The sequence below is a fragment of the Akebia trifoliata genome, chromosome 10, assembly GCF_017979445.1.
Source record: "Akebia trifoliata isolate Shusen 1 chromosome 10, ASM1797944v1, whole genome shotgun sequence".
Classification (NCBI taxonomy): Eukaryota; Viridiplantae; Streptophyta; class Magnoliopsida; order Ranunculales; family Lardizabalaceae; genus Akebia; species Akebia trifoliata.
Window position 1 is genome coordinate 3,383,116 of NC_141384.1, and position 19,102 is coordinate 3,402,217.

Sequence of the window (19,102 nt, forward strand, 5' to 3'; positions counted from 1 at the left end):
TAATAATGAATTGATTATGACGATCCCACATGCCAAACTCAATCGATTATCCTAACATGACAAGTTCAGGAATCGTAGATCTGTGCTCCTCAAGATATACAACTGCACTTTCTCATAAAAAAGTGTATCTCGAAGGAATTGTGTATCCCAAGGAATGCAGGTCTACAGTTCTTGAACTTGTCATGTCAAGCAAAAGATTGAGTTTGCCACGTGGGGTAGTCAGATTATCACGGATCTTTTTATAACATATGTCATTTGGATCCACGTAAAGGGACCTTAAATGCATCTTGGAAATACGCATCTAAGGGTATTTTTGAAAAGAAAATTTTATTTTTGGTAGGAAAATAAATTTTTAAGATATATATTACACCCCTTAATGTGTGTCCTAGGGCACATGTTAACAAAACCCCCTATTTAAATCACCTAAGAATTAGCATGCCTGTTAGGTGTCTTCAATGTTACTAAATAGCATATGTGATTATGTGCAATTATCACATGTTGTTCACATATGTGACTTCGCACATTGCATAGGCCATTTTTGTTTTTAAATAGCATATCCAACCGCATACATTGGATGCCTTTAATCAAAGTTGGAATGGCAATAGAAAATCTATTTTTTTGTGCTCTTAAAACTTTACTATTATAATGGGAGAAGGCAGAGTAGAAGTGGTTGGACACCAAAATTTGGATCTCACAAATACCCGTATCTTATGATACGTGTGTCATTGCACATGCCACCTTCTATTTCAAAATAATGAAAGTGGAAAAATTGGTAGTTATTGTAATTAGTAAACAATACTGTAGAAAAATTACGGTATTTGTAGTGAAATGTTGTTGAAATTACATGCATGATTCATCACAAACCTTTTACATAAAATAAAATTTATATTGTTAGAAACAAATTAAACAAACATGTATTAGGATCCGGTGACTCATGAAAAAAATACAAAATCCCTATCCTTAAAACATAAATCCAACTATCAATATAAAACATGTATGTCGATGATATACAATATATCACTAGGATAAATTCCAACCATTGGATTTGTGTTTATTCGTTAGGACTCCGTGTTTTTCATGGGACAATGCATCCCTACCAATAATTATTAGAATTAAGATTGACGGGATGACAATAATGGTGTCACTAAACAAGTCATACTAGTGGGTGTGTAAATGCAACATCGACATGGAATGAGTGAAAATTCAATAGAGCTATGGGTTTGAGTATAACCATGATTTTCATTATTAGGATACAAATTATTTATATATACTATTTTACATTTTTAGTGAAATTATTAATTTTAAGGTGCAAATTTCACTTAGCATGTCCTCATTAAAATTATTTTACATTTTGGACACCTTTATCCTAAATTAATATTTGATGATTATAAATCCCATGAAAACTGTTTAATGCTTAAATATATTTAAAGACTACACACCCAATATATTTTTGAAGTTGTAATATACATAAAAAAAAACTCAATATTAAGGATTGTATTGTGAGATGTCTATAGTATTTTTATTGGGTTTGGACGTCAAGAGGCAAAATGGTATCAAAGGGGATCTTTTTCAAAACAGGGGTTCAAGGAGGCAGAATTTTTGGGTGTATATATATATTTTTTCCGGATAGGAATTTTAAAATGCTTTTTTCTCTAAGGTTCATTGCAGTTGAGAGAGTTGTAGAGGACAGAGAGTGTGTAAAATTTAACGTTGATAGTGGATTTTTTCTTCTTATCCTCTGTGAACGTAGACAATTTGCCGAATCACATAAATATGTGTTTTTTGTGTGATTGTTTTCTTATTTGTTTTTACTCTTGTTACACTTTTGCACAACTTACTGTAAAATTTTATAACCTAAAATTACATTGTAAAATTTAAAACCCAAAACTTAATGAATTTACATTGATATGCAAATGTAGAAAACAAGGTGTCATTTATTTGGTAAATTAAAGATTTCGAATTTAAGTTTTACTTAATAAATTTTCTATTTGAATATGATCTTAAAATTTGTTGTAATTGTTTATATTGATATTATTTTTTAGTTAACAATATTTAATGTTTTATATTTGAGAAATTATAAACTACCTAAAAACATTCATAAATTTATAGTAGATGCCATTAGGTAGAATCAATTATGGGTAAATAATCAACTATGGGCCTCCTAATTTAATGGGTTACAAAGCTAGTAGTCTATCATTTGTAAATATTTTAGATATGACCCAATGTTTTTTATTTGATTAAATAAGGCCTTAATGCCCATTTCCAAAATGCCTTGATGAAATCATTTAGCCTCGCCTTGAACTTCAAGATGTTCTCTCCCTCGACATTCAAACCTCAAGATCAAGATAGGATTTTTGGATAGTTGAAAACGTTTTTATTTTTTATATTTATTTTGACTAAGGACCGGACAAAGTTAGATGGGTCAAAAGTTAATTTAACTTAGCAAGAGGTAAGATGGTGGATTTTGTGAAAACTTAATGAGAGGATGAATGACATATAGGTCAATTTTTTTTTTCCTCTTAGAAAACCAATGTCAAGAGACACATCCTAATTAGAAAACATTGGGATATATAAAAATAATCAGCAAAATATGATAGGGGTACCTAGATCACCTAAACGTCTCTCCATCTTGGTTGGCTCAATGCTTGAACTTGTTTTTATTCATTTATTTGATGATGGGGTTCCAGACCTCTAACACGGATGAGGCAACTGACCTCTTAAAACACCATATCTCACCCTAGATCCCCTGAGTACATGCAATACCCTACAAACCATGCATGTTAAGTAAGTAGAGATAAATCCCTGTGAATGGCCAACAGGGGGGGTTAACAAAAACAAAGATTCCATCAAGACTTGGCTCAATGATAAAATTAGAAATAAAGATTTTCTCCCTTTGATTGTTTATTGGAAATTGGAAATTGGGCAATGTCTTAATTTACTAAGTAGCACATTGAAATTTTTTAGCAAGACAGGGATGTGTGACGATAGGCGCTACTCCCATCCGACTATCCCAAAGGGTGTAGGGATGTCCTCCATTCAAATATCTTTAATCAAAGTTTGGAGTCGATATAAATTAGTATAATGATTCTAAAAAGAGTCGTGTTGTAGTGACCTCAAGATTGTATCTCATATCTCACTTTCGTGATGTAGAAGTATGTAGGAATGGTAGATTCTTATTTACTAGTATTTCGATAAAAGGCATCTATGATTCTTACACACTTACACTTTCAAACTAATGGCATGCCCCATGATCTCAGTCATCTCTAGCAGTCTAATGCGATATGACTTAAATACCCTCATTTCAATATCTAACACAAATCCAAGGGTTTCAAGCTCTTCAATTTCAACAGTAAATTATTTTAAACCTCTCCTGTAGAAAATTCTTAAATTTCCAAGGTTATCTGCTAGAGTTTGAAGATAAGGCCCTGTGTGGATACGCCTCTTCGCGCAAGAGCAAAAGCTCAATCTCTCCCCATGAGCAAAAAACATCTCCGCAGAAAAATAAGTTTTTTGAGCTTCTTAACAAAGAGCAAAAAACCTCTTCCCGCAAGAGTAAAAACCTATCTAAACATTTGCTAGCTCCCCGCAGGAGCAAAAGTCATCAAGAAGCTCTATCCAAATGCACTGAAGGGCACTTTAGGTTATTATCACTAGCTTTTCGAGAAGACCATGGTCAAGGGAGCATATCATCAATTTGAAAACACAGGTACCTAGAATATTCATCAAAATTTGGAGGGGTATGTCTTATCACCCTATACGTTGTTTTATATAGTCCCAAAGAAAATGAGAAATAATTAGCAAACATAATCACATGTTTTGCATTGAAAGGGTGAAGAAAAACCCCTTTCAATGTCTCTATCAAAAAAACAGTTACGGCAGTTACACGTGCAAGAGACCGTTACTCATCCAAACCTCAGCTTCCCACACGGAGGTCTCGACAACCCACGCTCGAGCCATCAGTGCAGGAACCATCACAGACATTTATACAGCCAACAACATCTTAAGTGGGTACACAAAATGCAAAGATTTCACTCAAGCACACAAACTGTTCGAAGAAATTCCCCAAAGAGACTCAGTTACTTGGAATACAATGGTCACAGGATACGTAAATATCGGTAACCATGAGACAGCTTTGGAGCTTATGAAAATCATGAAGAGAGATGGGTTTGCTTTTGATCAATTCACCTTCGGAAGCATTTTGAAGGGAATTGCTTACATGGGTTGTGTCGTACTTGGGAGTCAATTGCATTCAATCATCGTTAAGACGGGTTATGAGAGGAATGTTTTCTCGGGTAGCGCGTTATTAGATATGTATGCAAAGTGCAAGAAAATTGAAGAAGCCTATGCAGTCTTTGAGTGCATCTCAGATCGTAATTCTGTCTCGTGGAATGCGTTAATTGCGGGGTATGCTCAAATGGGTGATCGGGAGACTGCTTTTTGGCTTCTTGATTGTATGGAGAGAGAGGGTATGAATCCCGATGATGCATCATTTGCTAGCCTTCTGATATTGCTCGATGACCCTAAATTCTATAAATTAACGACACAAACCCATGCCAAGATTATAAAACATGGCCGTGCATTTGATATAACTACACGTAATGCGACTATCACATCGTATTCCGAATGTGGTTCCATTGAGGACTCACGAAGGGTATTCGACTCCACAAATGGAAATCGAGATTTGGTGACGTGGAATTCCATGTTGGCGGCTTATGTGACGCGCAATCTTGGAGGCCTTGCGATCGAGTTATTCATCAAAATGCAAAGACTTGGGATTGAGAAAGATGCATACACTTACACTAGTGTTATAAGTTCTTGTTTTGGACCCGAACATCAAAACCAAGGGAAGTCTTTACATGGATTAGTAATAAAAAAGGGATTTGAGGAAGCGATATCAGTTTGCAATTCGTTAATTTCCATGTATCTCAAGTCCAATGAGAAATTCATGGAAGATGCATTAAAACAGTTCAACTCTATGGTGTCCAAGGACAGTGTCTCTTGGAACTCGATCCTAACTGGGTTTTCACAAAATGGGTTGAGTGAAGATGCCTTGAAGTTCTTCGGGCTTATGCAAACTATGCCTCTTGGAATCGATCACTATGCGTACTCTGCTGTACTCCGCTCTTGCTCAGATTTAGCAACGTTTCAATTGGGGCAACAAGTTCATGTCTTGGTTCTTAAATCTGGTTTTGAGTCGAATGACTTTGTTGCTAGTTCATTGATATTTATGTACTCCAAGTGCGGGGTCATTGAAGATGCAAGAAAATCCTTTGAAGCAACTCCGAAAGACGGGCCAATTACATGGAATTCTATTATTTTTGGGTACGCTCAACATGGCCAAGGTAAAATAGCACTTGATCTCTTCTCACAAATGCAAGAATGTAAGGTGAAACCGGATCATATAACCTTTGTTGCTGTTCTCACTGCATGTAGTCACATCGGTTTGGTTAAACAAGGTTCAGATTTTCTATACTCTATGGAAGCTAAATATGGGATTCCCCCTCGTATGGAGCATTATTCTTGTGGGGTAGACCTCTTTGGACGGGCTGGGCGTCTCAATGAAGCAAAAGACTTGATTGAATCAATGCCCTTTGAACCTGATTCGATGGTATGGAAGACTTTATTGGGTGCATGTAGGATACATGGTGAGATAGAATTGGCTAGTGAAGTAGCGAGTCTTTTGTTGATGTTAGAGCCTGAAGAGCATTGCACGTATGTTCTTCTCTCTAATATGTATGGGCATCTTGGAAGGTGGGACGAGAGGGCTAGTGTTAAGAAGGCGATGAGGGAGAGAGGGGTGAAGAAGGTCCCCGGTTGGAGTTGGACCGAGGTGAAGAACGAGGTTCACGCTTTCAATGCTGAAGATCGATCTCATCCTCAATGTGAAGAGATTTATCGGATATTAGGAGAGTTGATGGAGGAGATTGGGTGGTTGAGTTATTCTTTAAATGTAGATTTTGTGAAACATGATTTGGATTGTGTGGAAGGAGATTGTGATTGAAGACGTTAATGGCAAGTCGTGGTTAAGATTTGAAGCTCAAAAATGTTGAAACTCACGGAGCCTTCTCCCCATTATGGTACAATGCTAGAACTTTCCACTGTTTTCTTTTTTCAAATTAGCATTCAATTATATGAATAGATAATCTAATTGAGCTAGCCCATTTGATTAGAAGGAAATTATTTTGGTAAGATGAACTACCTCTATTTTTTTTTATCTGTTTTAGAGGAGGATCAAAACAATGTAAGAATGGTTTGGTTGCTCATCATCATTAAAGCCTTAATTAAATTTTTTTGATGATGGCATTCAATTTATTCCTCCATTGCACATGTAGAAAACTATGGGGAAATAACAAAACTGGGTACCCAAGAAGCCAAAGTTACCATATCGTATGTGTCTTAAAAATATTTAGAAAATATGTGATATCCACTATATGGGGTAACGTATTTTTTTACCTAACAGGGTACCTGCTCCTTATTTACTCTCAAAAAGCAATCTATGGTCTCCTGTTCTTTGGATGAAACAGAACGCCATGCCATGGCTACCACATGTTGGGAGCTCACTTGGCTATCTTACCTCTTACAGGATCTACATGTACATCATCCACAGCCAGTATTGTTATTTTGTGATAACTAGGCTGCCTTACATTGCCGTCAATTCTTTCTTCCATGAACGCACGATACATAGTGAGATCGATTGTCTTGTTGTTCACGAGAATATTCAGCCAGGTTTTGTTCGTACTACTCATATTTTGACAAGTCAATAGGTCAGAGATATCTTCACCAAACCCTTTGGTGCCTCCTTTTTATTGTACATGCATAAACCATCTTGATAGTTTTGAATATTTTCTATCATAATTATCATTTATCACTGTAGGAGTTGCTTGTTATTCTATTTTTTTTTAAAGTGAAAAACTTTCCCCTTAAAAACTATATATTTAGTCCACAAGAAGTGGAGATGTATAGAACATCTATGAATATATTATAATGAGTCATTTGATAAATAGTACCATGATCAAGAACTAAATTTAGAACGCATACATTTAATCTGAGAGTCCATTGATAATTACTACAATGTATATAATAGATCAAATAGTTGGCCACCAAACATGACCATAGTTACAAATACTTAAAACAAAATAAAAATCCTACAAAATAAAAATTATTGGAAAAAATGCACCTAGTAATAGTGCTAAATGACTATAAAATGCAAAGGATCATGCTTGATGTAAGCACCATTTGATGATTCTCTTTGAGCACTATTGATGATCTTCTTGTTCTTGATTTTGGGGAGTTAAATATGTAATCAACAACAAATGACACAACATTTCATGGTTCTGCCACTTGGAACAATTACATGTATCAATAAGATTGATATAAAATAATATGCACATGAATTAGTAAATTTTTAGAGAAAGAACACCTCAAAATATCACTCTCAAGCAAACAATTCCATCCATTATACAAAATAATCCACCATACAAAATATTAGTTTTAAAAAAGATTTAAAAAGAATCTACCAAAAATAATCCTCACAATATAATCCATCATAAAAAATTACGCAAAGATCTATGTTTAGAAAAAGAACAATAGCCTTCTTACATTCTCGGTTTAGGCATCCTATCCATAATTTCCATTTCTTCCATATGTAATTCATGGACTTTTTTTTCCCGATAAGGTATCCCCAAACCCATTTTGAGATGGGACTAGCTCCTATGGTGGCACTCATCAGATCCCACTGAAGTTTCCCAATGTGCAACAGGATAAGTTAGGCGGCCACCCAAAAATTGATTTTAAAATTTGTGAAAATAACAATATATTATTAAATATAAAATATGTATAGTCCATAATTTACAAGTACTGACTTATTTCTGTACTCTCTGTGGTGACACCCCACTTTTATACTTTCAATCCATGATCCACTAATTTTTTTCTCCCTCTTACCTATAGTAATTAACTTTAAAGTAAATAAATGAAATTGATAGTAAAAATATACAAAAAAAAAAATTTATTAATTTTTTTATATAAATATTTTGGTAATCCAAAGTGATTACAACTCACAGATTCTATATAATATAATAAATTATTAATTGGATTTTCAAGATAATAAATTATTAATTGGATTCTCGAGATTGTTAGTATATATATAAGTTGGATCGGCCCTCACCTATCCATGTGAGGGAACGATTCACATTGATCATCTCACCTGATTATCTCCAAGATTGGATGATTGAGTCATCTTGGCCGAGTTTCAAAATGGTGAATGTTAATGCTAATTTTAAAACTATTTTGTTTTGTAGATGGTGCTAAAGACAGCCTCCTCCACACTTGCCGAGTTGTGTGTCAAGGGGATTGGCGCAAGCAAGGCCACATAGACGATGCCATTGCGCCATCCACTAGTAGAACACCGTGTGAGGGAATTGGTGTAAGCAAGGCCACATAGACAATGCCATTGCGCCGTCCACTAGTAGAACACCACATGTTGGGGGGGGGGACTTTTTGCCAAGTTACGTGTTGACAAGATTGGCATAGATATGCCACATAGATGTCACCATGGCGCCATCCACTAGTAGAGCACCATGTTGAGGAAAAATCTAGAGTACTCGACTCTAAATACTCAAATGTTGGATATAAACAAGTAAACGATTTACTTGTACTATACCCTCAATAAAAATATCACTCACAAGTTGAAGAAGAAAATAACACTCTATTAAGAAGAATACACTTTTACAAACACTCACACTTTTTACAACCTCTCAAGACCTCTTACTCACAACTTATTTCTCACAACTTGTTTCTTACTACTTGATTACAAAATGAGAGGACTCACTCCTATTTATACTAGTGGCACCTCCTTAACTAATGGTTAGGATTGTGCCAACACATTCTTAATCTAGTGGTTACAATTTTGTCATCTAGAACTTTCTAAAAATATCTATTAGTCTAGAGTTTTCTACCAAAATATCTATAATTCTAGAATCTTCTATTTTTCTCTTATCTAAAGACATCTAGAGTTTTCTCTAGGAAGATTCTAGAAATTGGGCTATAAATAACTATTGGACTTGGACAATAAATGTGGGCTTTTCCAATTTGGACTGGTGTTGAATTTTAACACTCCCCCTCAACACCAGCTCTTACTCTTTGCACCATGTTGAGTTGACGACGAAAGTTTTCAAACTTGCCAGTACTCAATCCTTTTGTGAGCAAGTCTGCAACTTGATCATCTGTTTTGATTTGTCTCATTTCTATATCTTCTTGAAGAACCTTTTCTCTAACAAAATGATAATGCACTTCCACATGTTTAGTTCTTGCATGAAAAACTGGATTCTCTGCCAAACGGATTGCTGACTGGTTATCACAGTATAATGGAACCGCATAATTTATTGATTGATGTAGATCGTTCATCAGCTGTATCAGCCACATACTCTCTTGAGTTGCTGTTGCTGCTGCTCGATATTCTGCTTCTGTTGTTGATAAAGACACAGTCGGTTGTCTCTTGCTACACCAAGAAATCACTCCCGATCCAAGAGTAAACATATACCCAGAAGTTGATCGACGAGTGTCGTGATCTCCTGCATAATCAGCATCACAGTAGCCAACTAGCTTGCAATCTTCGCCTTTCTTGTACAAAAGACCATAGTCAATTGTACCCTTCACGTATCTTAGTATTCGTCGGACTGCTTCCAAATGTGGCTTCTTTGGATTTTGCATGTACCGACTCATCACACCAACTGCATAAGAAATGTCAGGTCGAGTCAAAGTCAAGTAGATAAGACTACCTACCAGTTGTCGATACATCGTTGCATCTTTCAAGTCTTTTCCTTCATGTGCACACAGCTTAGCATTTGGTTCCATTGGTGTTGAGATTGGCTTTCGAGCATTCCGAACTTCTTCAATAAATCTCTAGAATATTTTTGCTGGCAGAGAAATATTCCTTCTCGTGTACGATCAACTTCTAAACCAAGGAAGTGCTTGAGTTGTCCAAGTTCTTTCATCTGGAAACGAACAGATAGATTCTCCTTTGTTCGAAGGATTTCTGCCTCATCATCACCCGTTATGATTAAATCATCCACGTACACAAGCACGATAGCTAACTTTCCTCCATTAGCTTTGACAAACAAACTCGAATCTGCAGGTGTTACTGAATAGCCACCTTGAGTAAGAAATTCAGAAATCTTACCGTACCACGCCCTTGGTGCTTGTTTTAATCCGTAGAGTGCCTTTCGCAGCTTACACATATACTCAGGATGATCTTGGTTCTGAAAACCTGTTGGCTGGATCATATAGATCTCTCGATCTAACTCCCCGTGCAGAAAGGCATTCTTCACATCCATCTGCCACAGGTTCCAATCTTTGGTGGCTGCAAGTGCTAGTAGGACTCGTACAGTTGTAAGTTTCGCCATCGGACTAAACGTTTCATCATAGTTTAGCCCATATTGTTGAGAAAACCCTCGAGCCACCAGTCTAGCCTTATACCTCTCAATTGATCCATTTGGACGGCGCTTTATCTTGTAAACCCATTTGCAGGATATGGGTTTCACATCTTTTGGCTTTGGCACCAGATCCCAGGTCTGATTTTGATTTAACGCTGTGACTTCTTCTTCCATAGCTTTGATCCACTCAGAGTTTTGTGATGCTTCTTCAAATGTCTCGGGTTCTTTAGCAGTTGCTTCTTCAGCTATGGCTGCATTGGCATATTTGGGATTTGGTTTGCGAATTCTGTTTGACCTTCTCAGTTGTGATTGTGGAGTTGATACTTCCGTTTCTTCAGGATGATCTTCTTGTTGATATATACCAGTTTTCCAAGGATTCTGGGCCAACTCTTGATCACCATCACTGTCATGCAGATCTCCAGCTTCATCTGAACTTGGTTGAATTTTGACAGTGTGCTCCTCCATCTTTTGTTGTAGTTTGTCTTCGAATTCTCTTGAGTCTGGCAACACCTCTTTTCCTGAGGACCACCAAGAAGATGCTTCGTCGAATACCACATCTCGTGATGTATAACACCTTCCAGTTGTAGGATCACAGCATCTCCACCCCTTTCTCTGATTATCGTATCCAACAAAGATACACCTGACTGCTTTCTTATCGAACTTGCTACGTAAATGATCAGGAACAAATACATAGCATACACATCCGAATACTCGAAAGTAGCTAACTGTAGGCTTTATGTCCCACAGTTTCTCAAAGGGTGAAACAAACTCTAACCTTGGTTGAGGAAGTTTGTTGATCACATGGGCTGCTGTTCTCATAGCTTCGGCCCAAAATCTTCCTGGTACATTCTTTGCATGTAGCATACTCCGACAAGTTTCTGCAAGATGCCGATTCTTTCTTTCTGCTACACCATTCTGTTGTGGTGTATTGGCACATGTATATTGACGACGTATTTTGCATTCTCGTAGGTATAGAGAGAACTCGTCCGAGCTATATTCTCATCCGTTATCTGTGCGCAAGCAACGGATCTTCTTTCCTACTTCTCCTTCAACTATCTCTTTGAACTCTTTAAACTTTGAAAAAGTTTCAGATTTTTCTTTCATAAAGAAAACCCACACATACCTAGAGAAGTCATCAATGAAGGTCACCATGTACCGCATTCCGCCGACTGATGGTTGCTTGACTGGCCCGAACACATCAGAGTGAACTAACTCTAATGGTTCTTTTGCTTTAAACTTCGATTTCTCGTATGGCAATTGATGTGCTTTACCATACTGACATCCCGCACAGACCGTGTCTGTTCTCACGTCAAGATGAGGAAGTCCCTTAAGCATCGACTTCTTTACCATTACACTTAGCTTGGAATAGCTAACATGACTCAACCGCATGTGCCACAAATCTGCTGTCTCGTTCCTTCTTGTCTTGTCTACATATGCAGACTCTGCTGACATTACGTAAACTGACTCCAATCGTCGTCCCTCCATCGTTGGCTTTTCTGAGATTTTGATGTCACGATATACCTTCACATCTTGGGGACCGAACAAGACATAGTAGCCTGATGAAGTTAATTGAGCTACGGATAACAAATTTTTCTTCATTCCTGGAACATGGTAGACATCTTGAAGTGGCACCTGGTTAGAATTATAACGAGGTGTGACTATCGTCTTACCGATGTGAGCTATCGGTAACCTTGAGTTGTCAGCCGTCACCACCACACGACTTCCCTTGTACTCAGACAAGTTTTGCAACTTCTGTCTATCACCTGTCATGTGATTTGAGCACCCCGAGTCTACGATCCAGTCATTCTCGTAGTCAATCCGTTCAGATGTAGCTGTAAGAGCTACTTCTTCTTCTTCCTTTACAAACGATGCTTCAGCATCCCAATTAATCTTCAATTTTCTCTTTAGAACTGGAAGTAGCAGCATTACTTTCAGCATGCTTTTTCTTAGACCAGCAGTCTTTCGCCATGTGGCCCTTCTTCCCGCAGTTGTAGCAATCGCCTTCGAACCTTCTACTATTACCGTGATTCTTTGAAGCTCCCCCTGGACGAGAGCCTCCCTTTCTTTGATGACCTCTTATCTTGTCACCATTCGTTTTAGATCCACCTCTGACGTACTGCTTGAAGCTACCTTTACTTTTGCTTGTGTAAAGTGCTTCTTCCTTATCCTTCAACGAGACTCCTCCCATTTGCTTAGCCAAAGCTTCTTGACCAACAAGCAAATTTTCGAACTCAACAAGTGATGGTTGTGTCGGCCATCCTTGTACTGCAGTAATAAAGCCTCGGTATTCAGGTCGCAAACCATGGATAATTATTCTTTTTATCCTGGTTTTTCCAATAGCAGCATTCGGATCTAACTCTGAAATTTCACGGCATATTGACTTCACCTTATGAAAGTATTGGGCGATCGTCATATCACGTTGCGCCATTGATAGCAGCTCGTTCTCGAGAAGTTGTAACTTTATATCGTTCTTCTTTGAAAAGAGTGTAGCGAAGGTATCCCATGCTTCTTTCGGTGCTTTGGCATCTCGAATGTGCTCTAACATTTCTTCTTCAATTGTGGTCTTTAAAGCAAACATCGCCTTGCCTGCTTTAATCTTCCATTTTCTCAAGATGCCATTGGCATCTTCTGTTGTCGGTTGTGTAACTTCACTACCACCGACAATCTCCCAAAGGTCTTAACCTTGTAGGTAAGACTCCATGCATGTTGCCCACGTGTTGTAATTTTGGTTGTTGAGCTTCTTGATTCCTCCAACTACTTGAAGGTCACCCATCGTGCCGACAGAGTTTCGACTAAACAGGACAAACTTGACTAACGATCTTGTAGAGTAGTAAACTCCTCACGATTCAAGATAGCTCCACCAAAAACGATCCTTGGCAACCTCGCTCTGATACCAATTGTTGAGGAAAAATCTAGAGTACTCGACTCTAAATACTCAAATGTTGGATATAAACAAGTAAACGATTTACTTGTACTATACCCTCAATAAAAATATCACTCACAAGTTGAAGAAGAAAATAACACTCTATTAAGAAGAATACACTTTTACAAACACTCACACTTTTTACAACCTCTCAAGACCTCTTACTCACAACTTATTTCTCACAACTTGTTTCTTACTACTTGATTACAAAATGAGAGGACTCACTCCTATTTATACTAGTGGCACCTCCTTAACTAATGGTTAGGATTGTGCCAACACATTCTTAATCTAGTGGTTACAATTTTGTCATCTAGAACTTTCTAAAAATATCTATTAGTCTAGAGTTTTCTACCAAAATATCTATAATTCTAGAATCTTCTATTTTTCTCTTATCTAAAGACATCTAGAGTTTTCTCTAGGAAGATTCTAGAAATTGGGTTATAAATAACTATTGGACTTGGACAATAAATGTGGGCTTTTCCAATTTGGACTGGTGTTGAATTTTAACACACCATTGGGGCGAGGGGAGGAGGGGGGGGGGAATTTTTTTTTGAAAAGGCTATGGTACCAAAACACTTGACATAGGCACGAGGGCGACAACTAACACGTGGAAGAGGGAGACTTGTGGAAGTTGATTGACAGGTAGAAGTGCTCCATTAGTATGGAAACCTGGGCATTCAGTGCGGCCCAGATTCAGGACAGTTCGAGGATGATGCTTACGACCACGAAATGGACGTGAGTTACGCACCATTGGGAGCATGCCATCTGATCAGTGAGTACAGCCAGTGGAATGTGCTCCTTTAGGAGGGTGGCCACCTGGCAACGGAACCCTAGGCAGGGAGTTTATGAGCCCCCTCCTTTCGGAGGAAATCTGTTTCTTTCTTCTATTCCTTCCACACTAAAAGCCCCCCTCAATGAGACTGATTGTATAAAGACCTTGCCCACACATTTTTTTGTAGTGTTTTATTTATTTATGCATATTTCTATAATATTATTTTGAATAACACTGATGATGTCGGGTAGAACACACAAACCTGACTTTACGTTAAAAATCTGATTTTAGAGTGAAATTCCGAGAGCTAAGAGTAATGAAGAATCTCTATATTGAGCAAAACAGACGAGAAACTTCAATTTAGATTTGAGATTGATGAAAATCAATCGCAAACACTAAAATTAAAAACCACTATCAGACTCTAATGCTCAAAAAAACAAAGAAAATGAAGAAAAATATCTTCTTTTATTAATCAATCTTCAAAAAAAATTATTTCATTGAATTTATTTATTGGAGTTCCTTATATAGATAATTCTTAACTTAAAAACCTTTTAAAATATAAAAAAGTAATTTCTTAATTTCTTAACATGTTACTAGCTTTCTACTCCTATTAGAGCTCAATTTGGACATCTAATTATAATCTAAAAAATAAAAACGAATCTAACAAACATAAAACAAATTAGAAATTAATTATAAAAAGTAACTTTCTAAAATTGAAATATAAATTAACTAGGACTACTTAAACAACTTAAAATATAGAAACTCAATAAAATAAAGAATCCTAAGAGAAGTTGGACTAGATCTTGTGACCGATCAAAGCTTGGGTTGAGTTGCCTCAGTCAAATAATGTTGACTTGGTCAATGCTGTTGATTTCTTTCTTCAATGGATCTTAACTCAATTATAGGCATTAAAATAAGTGTCGACAAGCTTATCTACATAAACTGATCAAGTCGGGAATCATCAAATTTTTCTAACTAGCTTGAGTTTTTTTTATTTGATGGGTAAGTTGGACTTGAATCCACGACCTCAAAGTTGCTTTGCAAACAATTGAGCTATGGGTCTAAGTCCAAGTTGACCCAAGTTTTAGTATTCATGTACATGACTCTGAGATCCAAATTTTATCGGATGAGTATCCATCCGTTAGATCTGATTGCAATTTAGTGTTAAATCCTACTTGGTAATGTTGTCAACTTTTGTGATTCTAAATTGTTGCTGCAGTCAGTTTTCGTCATTCTAAATTGTTGTTGGGGTAGTGTTAAAGGCACCCCAATTATTACCAAGGGCACCCCACATCATAGTCAAATTGTTTTGTCTTATATGAATTAAAAGTTTCTAAATGAACTAGTTTTTTGGGGAGAGGTCATTCTCACCATTTTGTCTTATATGAATTAAAAGTTTCAGAGTGAGTTATTTTTTTGATCAGGATAATCTCTATAATGTAGAGATCATCCTCACCAAAAACCAACTCATTCCAAAACTTCTAACCCCATCAAAACAAGTTGAAGAATCATAAATCAGCCATTTGTTTTTATAAACCACATTTGATGGGATTAGAAATTTCGAAATGGGCTGATATTTTGTGAGGATCATCTCCTCATTATATGGTTCACAAAAAATCAGCCCATTCAAAAAAAAAAAAAATTGTCTATAGTGTGGGGTGCCCTTGGTAATAATTATGTGCCTTTAACACTACCATTTGTGTTGTTATTTGTTAAAATCACGTTTGATAAACTATGTTGAAAATTTGTTGTGCTATGTGCTGTAGATACTTAGATTTTGATAAATTAACTATAACACCCTCAAGTGTAAATAAAGAACTAATTAATATTTTCTCTTGATGATCCAACAAATATTATTAAAAAATATATATTTATATATCCTTAAAAAAAAATTTATGAGACTTATTAATAAAATAATATTAAAATTAATTTAACATGTAAGTAAAAGGTAAAATATATATATAAAAAAATACATAAAATGTAAAAAATAATAATTAATCCATTGATGCATTTCTATGTAGCAATAATTTTAAATACAATAAAAAAAAATTTGATATCATCTCCACTAAAATTGGAGTTTATGAATAGTTTACCTGCTCATTTTGATCAGTAAAAGATTATTTTTGCGAAAAATCGTATGGATTATCAAATTATTTATCACATCCCAATTAAAGATTAAAGGCACTCTTCAAACATTACAGTACAAATGCAAACAATTTCAGTTGTTTGTTTACAATTATCGTTAGGCTGATATAAAATCCTAAACCCACAAAAATTGAAATCTAGAAAATGGAAAAGAGAGCCGTTATTGGCATATGACTTTTGATTAGTACACCCTAATTTCTTAAATTATTTATCACACCCCAATTACATACTAAAATGCACCATGCAAACATTACATTCTTTTGGAACAAATTATTATATCAACATTACAAAAAATTATAACACTCATTCAAACAATTTTAGTAGTTGTTTACAATTATGATTAAGCTCATATAAAATCTTAAACCCAAAAATTAGAAATCTAGCGAGAAAACAAATGAGAGAGAACTTCTAACTTTTAATTATTCTCAATCATTTACTTAGTTTCTTCTTATTTTAAGGGAGAATGACCTTGGAGGACTCTTTATTGAGAACACATATCGAATATTGCTCTCATAAAGAATACAGATCGTTTAAGTCTCACTTAATAAAATATTAGTCCATTAAGGATGTTTTGAAGATTTTTTTTTTAAATTACCTGAAATACCCTTCAAACAATTTTACAAAGTGTTTGATCTAAAAATATAAAGACTCAAATAAAAAACTTGACCAATTTATTTAGTTATAAATATTTCTATGAAAAATAAAAAATAAATATTTTATTTATTAAAAATTATTCATAAATTCGATATAATTTTATTTGACTCATTTGTATCAACTTTGCTAATTTTTGAGTTGAATCAAGTCGATGAACATTCAAGTCGAATTTTAAAATTATGTTTTAATTATTTATATATTTTAATAAATCTAATATACATAGACCAAATCAGTTTGAGGATAATCATATTCATCTCTATCATCATCACTGGTTTAGTCATCATCATCATTATCTATGTGATTTAAAGATTACTAGTTTTGGTAAGAAAAACAAGTTTTTTTTTTTTAAATTGATTTATAAGAGATAATCATAGTTAAGGGGCATGTCATTAATTATTAAATATAGGAGTAGTTCAAATATTCTCAAATAAACATGTTTCTTTAAACTTCAAAAATCATTGAAAGGGTAATTATGGTACTTTTACTTCAAAAATTTAGACTAATATTTGATAAATTGGATACTAAAGAATAAAGAGTCCATATTTTTTAGATGGGATTTTTTAAAACATTTAAAAAAAAAATAGGTCTTTGTGGTCATTGTTCCTATTTTTAATTGGGGTGTAGTAAGTAAAAGTTTGGGTGCCAATAACAGATCTTAGAAAATGTCAGAGTTCCTATTATCGGACGATTTCACAGATGGAATCGTATGGTGCTACTGGGTTTGCCATTGTTAGAGTGGGTTTGCTTTTTTTGTTTTGTTTTTGAAGACTTGTTCTCTGTCTCTCTTGAATCTTGTAGAGATAGAGTGGATCATAGAGCATTGGAAGTACTTTCTAAAGAAAATATTGAAGAGTGCAACAACGTTCCAATAAGTTACAAATTTCGTCCAACTGATCAAGAACTCATCTTATGTTATTTATCTCGAAAGATACATGGAAAGTCAATTCATTATGGGATTATTTGAGATCTCAATATCTACAAATTCGAACCGTTTCAACTTTCCAGTAAGTAATTTTTTTTTTTTTTAATAATTTATTTTACATGTCTAGATATTTCTGTCTTTAATTATGATAATATGCATTCTAATTTCATAATTGTAGTTTGGATGTTTTTTCTTAAAATTTCTGACATGGGAAATTAATTTCCCTCAATAACAAAGATGATGAAGTATCCACCATACAGAAATAATAATAGAGTTAGGATTTTCTGACGCCTTCTCTTACGGACGCTCTTTGACGTGACATGGATTAGAATCCCATATTTCCTCAGGATACACAATTGTACTCATAAATTTGTGCAGTTATGTATCCCGAGAAAATACCTATGGTTCTAGCACATGCCACGCTAAGGAGCGTATGTGTCAGAGGGGAGCATCAGAAAAACATTATTCATAGAATAAAGAATTCCTAACTAGAAAGTCTTCACTAGGTCAATACTCGGCTGATGTGGCACGAGAATCATATATCTTTTTTCTTGGGATGCACAACTGCACATCTTTTATGGGGATGTGCAATTTTGTTTCCCAAGGAAAAAAGATCTATGGTTTTATGTCCATGCCACATCAGTCGAGTATTGACCAAGTGAAAGTGAAGACTTTATAATCAGAAAATCAGCACTCTTATTCATAATAATAATCTCTCTTTTAGAAAAATAAGTTTTGTTGTTTTGAGGTTTTGGTTTCCGTTATTTTTCTACCTGAAGAGATGTCCAAGCTGTTTAGATCATATCGATTTAGTTTCAAAACTAATTCCGATTCAACTTGGGCTAGTTGGTGATCATTGGAACATAATTTATTTTGAAAACAAAATCAAGAAAATAGACCGATATTTGACTCATTCAGGTAATTTGCCAATTGCTTGTTTGATTGAACGCAATCGAATTTTAATTAAAACTATGGTCGGTCTTAGTAAAATCAAGAAAATTTAAAGTTTAGCGATTGTGATTTTTTTTGTTTTTGTTTTGCTAGTATGTTGTTTTATAACACTTTACTTTATGAGTGTTTGTGGTGTTTTTATAATTTCATTCCCACTTATTTGCATTGTAAACAGAAATTTTTTCAATGATTTGTGTAATATTGTTGCTTGGACCCCCCTCACCCTGATTTATTCCTCTTGGTATTGGCTTCTTGCTGTAATTTTTTTTTTTTTAATATCCCATCGGGGATGGTAGGGTTTTCAA

The 19,102-nt window shown here is 35.3% G+C and overlaps 2 protein-coding genes and 1 pseudogene across 7 annotated transcripts; 1 reads left to right on the plus strand and 2 right to left on the minus strand.

Annotated features, from left to right (window-relative positions):
* The first annotated feature begins 3,631 nt into the window (after positions 1-3,631).
* On the plus strand, positions 3,632-17,832 carry LOC147392793 (Pentatricopeptide repeat (PPR) superfamily protein). Of its 6 annotated transcripts, none has more exons than XM_086456179.1 (3): positions 3,633-6,077; positions 6,461-6,726; positions 17,723-17,832. In XM_086456179.1, the coding sequence occupies exon 1, from the start codon at positions 3,812-3,814 to the stop codon at positions 5,999-6,001; it is 2,190 nt and encodes a 729-aa protein (XP_086312305.1). In that variant the 5' UTR covers positions 3,633-3,811; the 3' UTR covers positions 6,002-6,077; positions 6,461-6,726; positions 17,723-17,832. The 6 variants fall into 6 exon arrangements, with proteins under 6 accessions (XP_086312306.1, XP_086312305.1, XP_086312303.1 ...); XM_086456177.1 differs by lacking the exon at positions 17,723-17,832 and adding an exon at positions 8,298-10,141 and having other exon boundaries at positions 6,461-6,764; XM_086456176.1 differs by lacking the exon at positions 17,723-17,832 and adding an exon at positions 8,298-10,137.
* LOC147392794 (secreted RxLR effector protein 161 pseudogene) lies at positions 9,106-9,795 on the minus strand (annotated as a pseudogene).
* LOC147392795 (uncharacterized) lies at positions 12,316-13,008 on the minus strand. The gene has a single exon (XM_086456420.1). The coding sequence runs from the start codon at positions 13,006-13,008 to the stop codon at positions 12,316-12,318; it is 693 nt and encodes a 230-aa protein (XP_086312546.1).
* Positions 17,833-19,102: the final 1,270 nt, after the last annotated feature.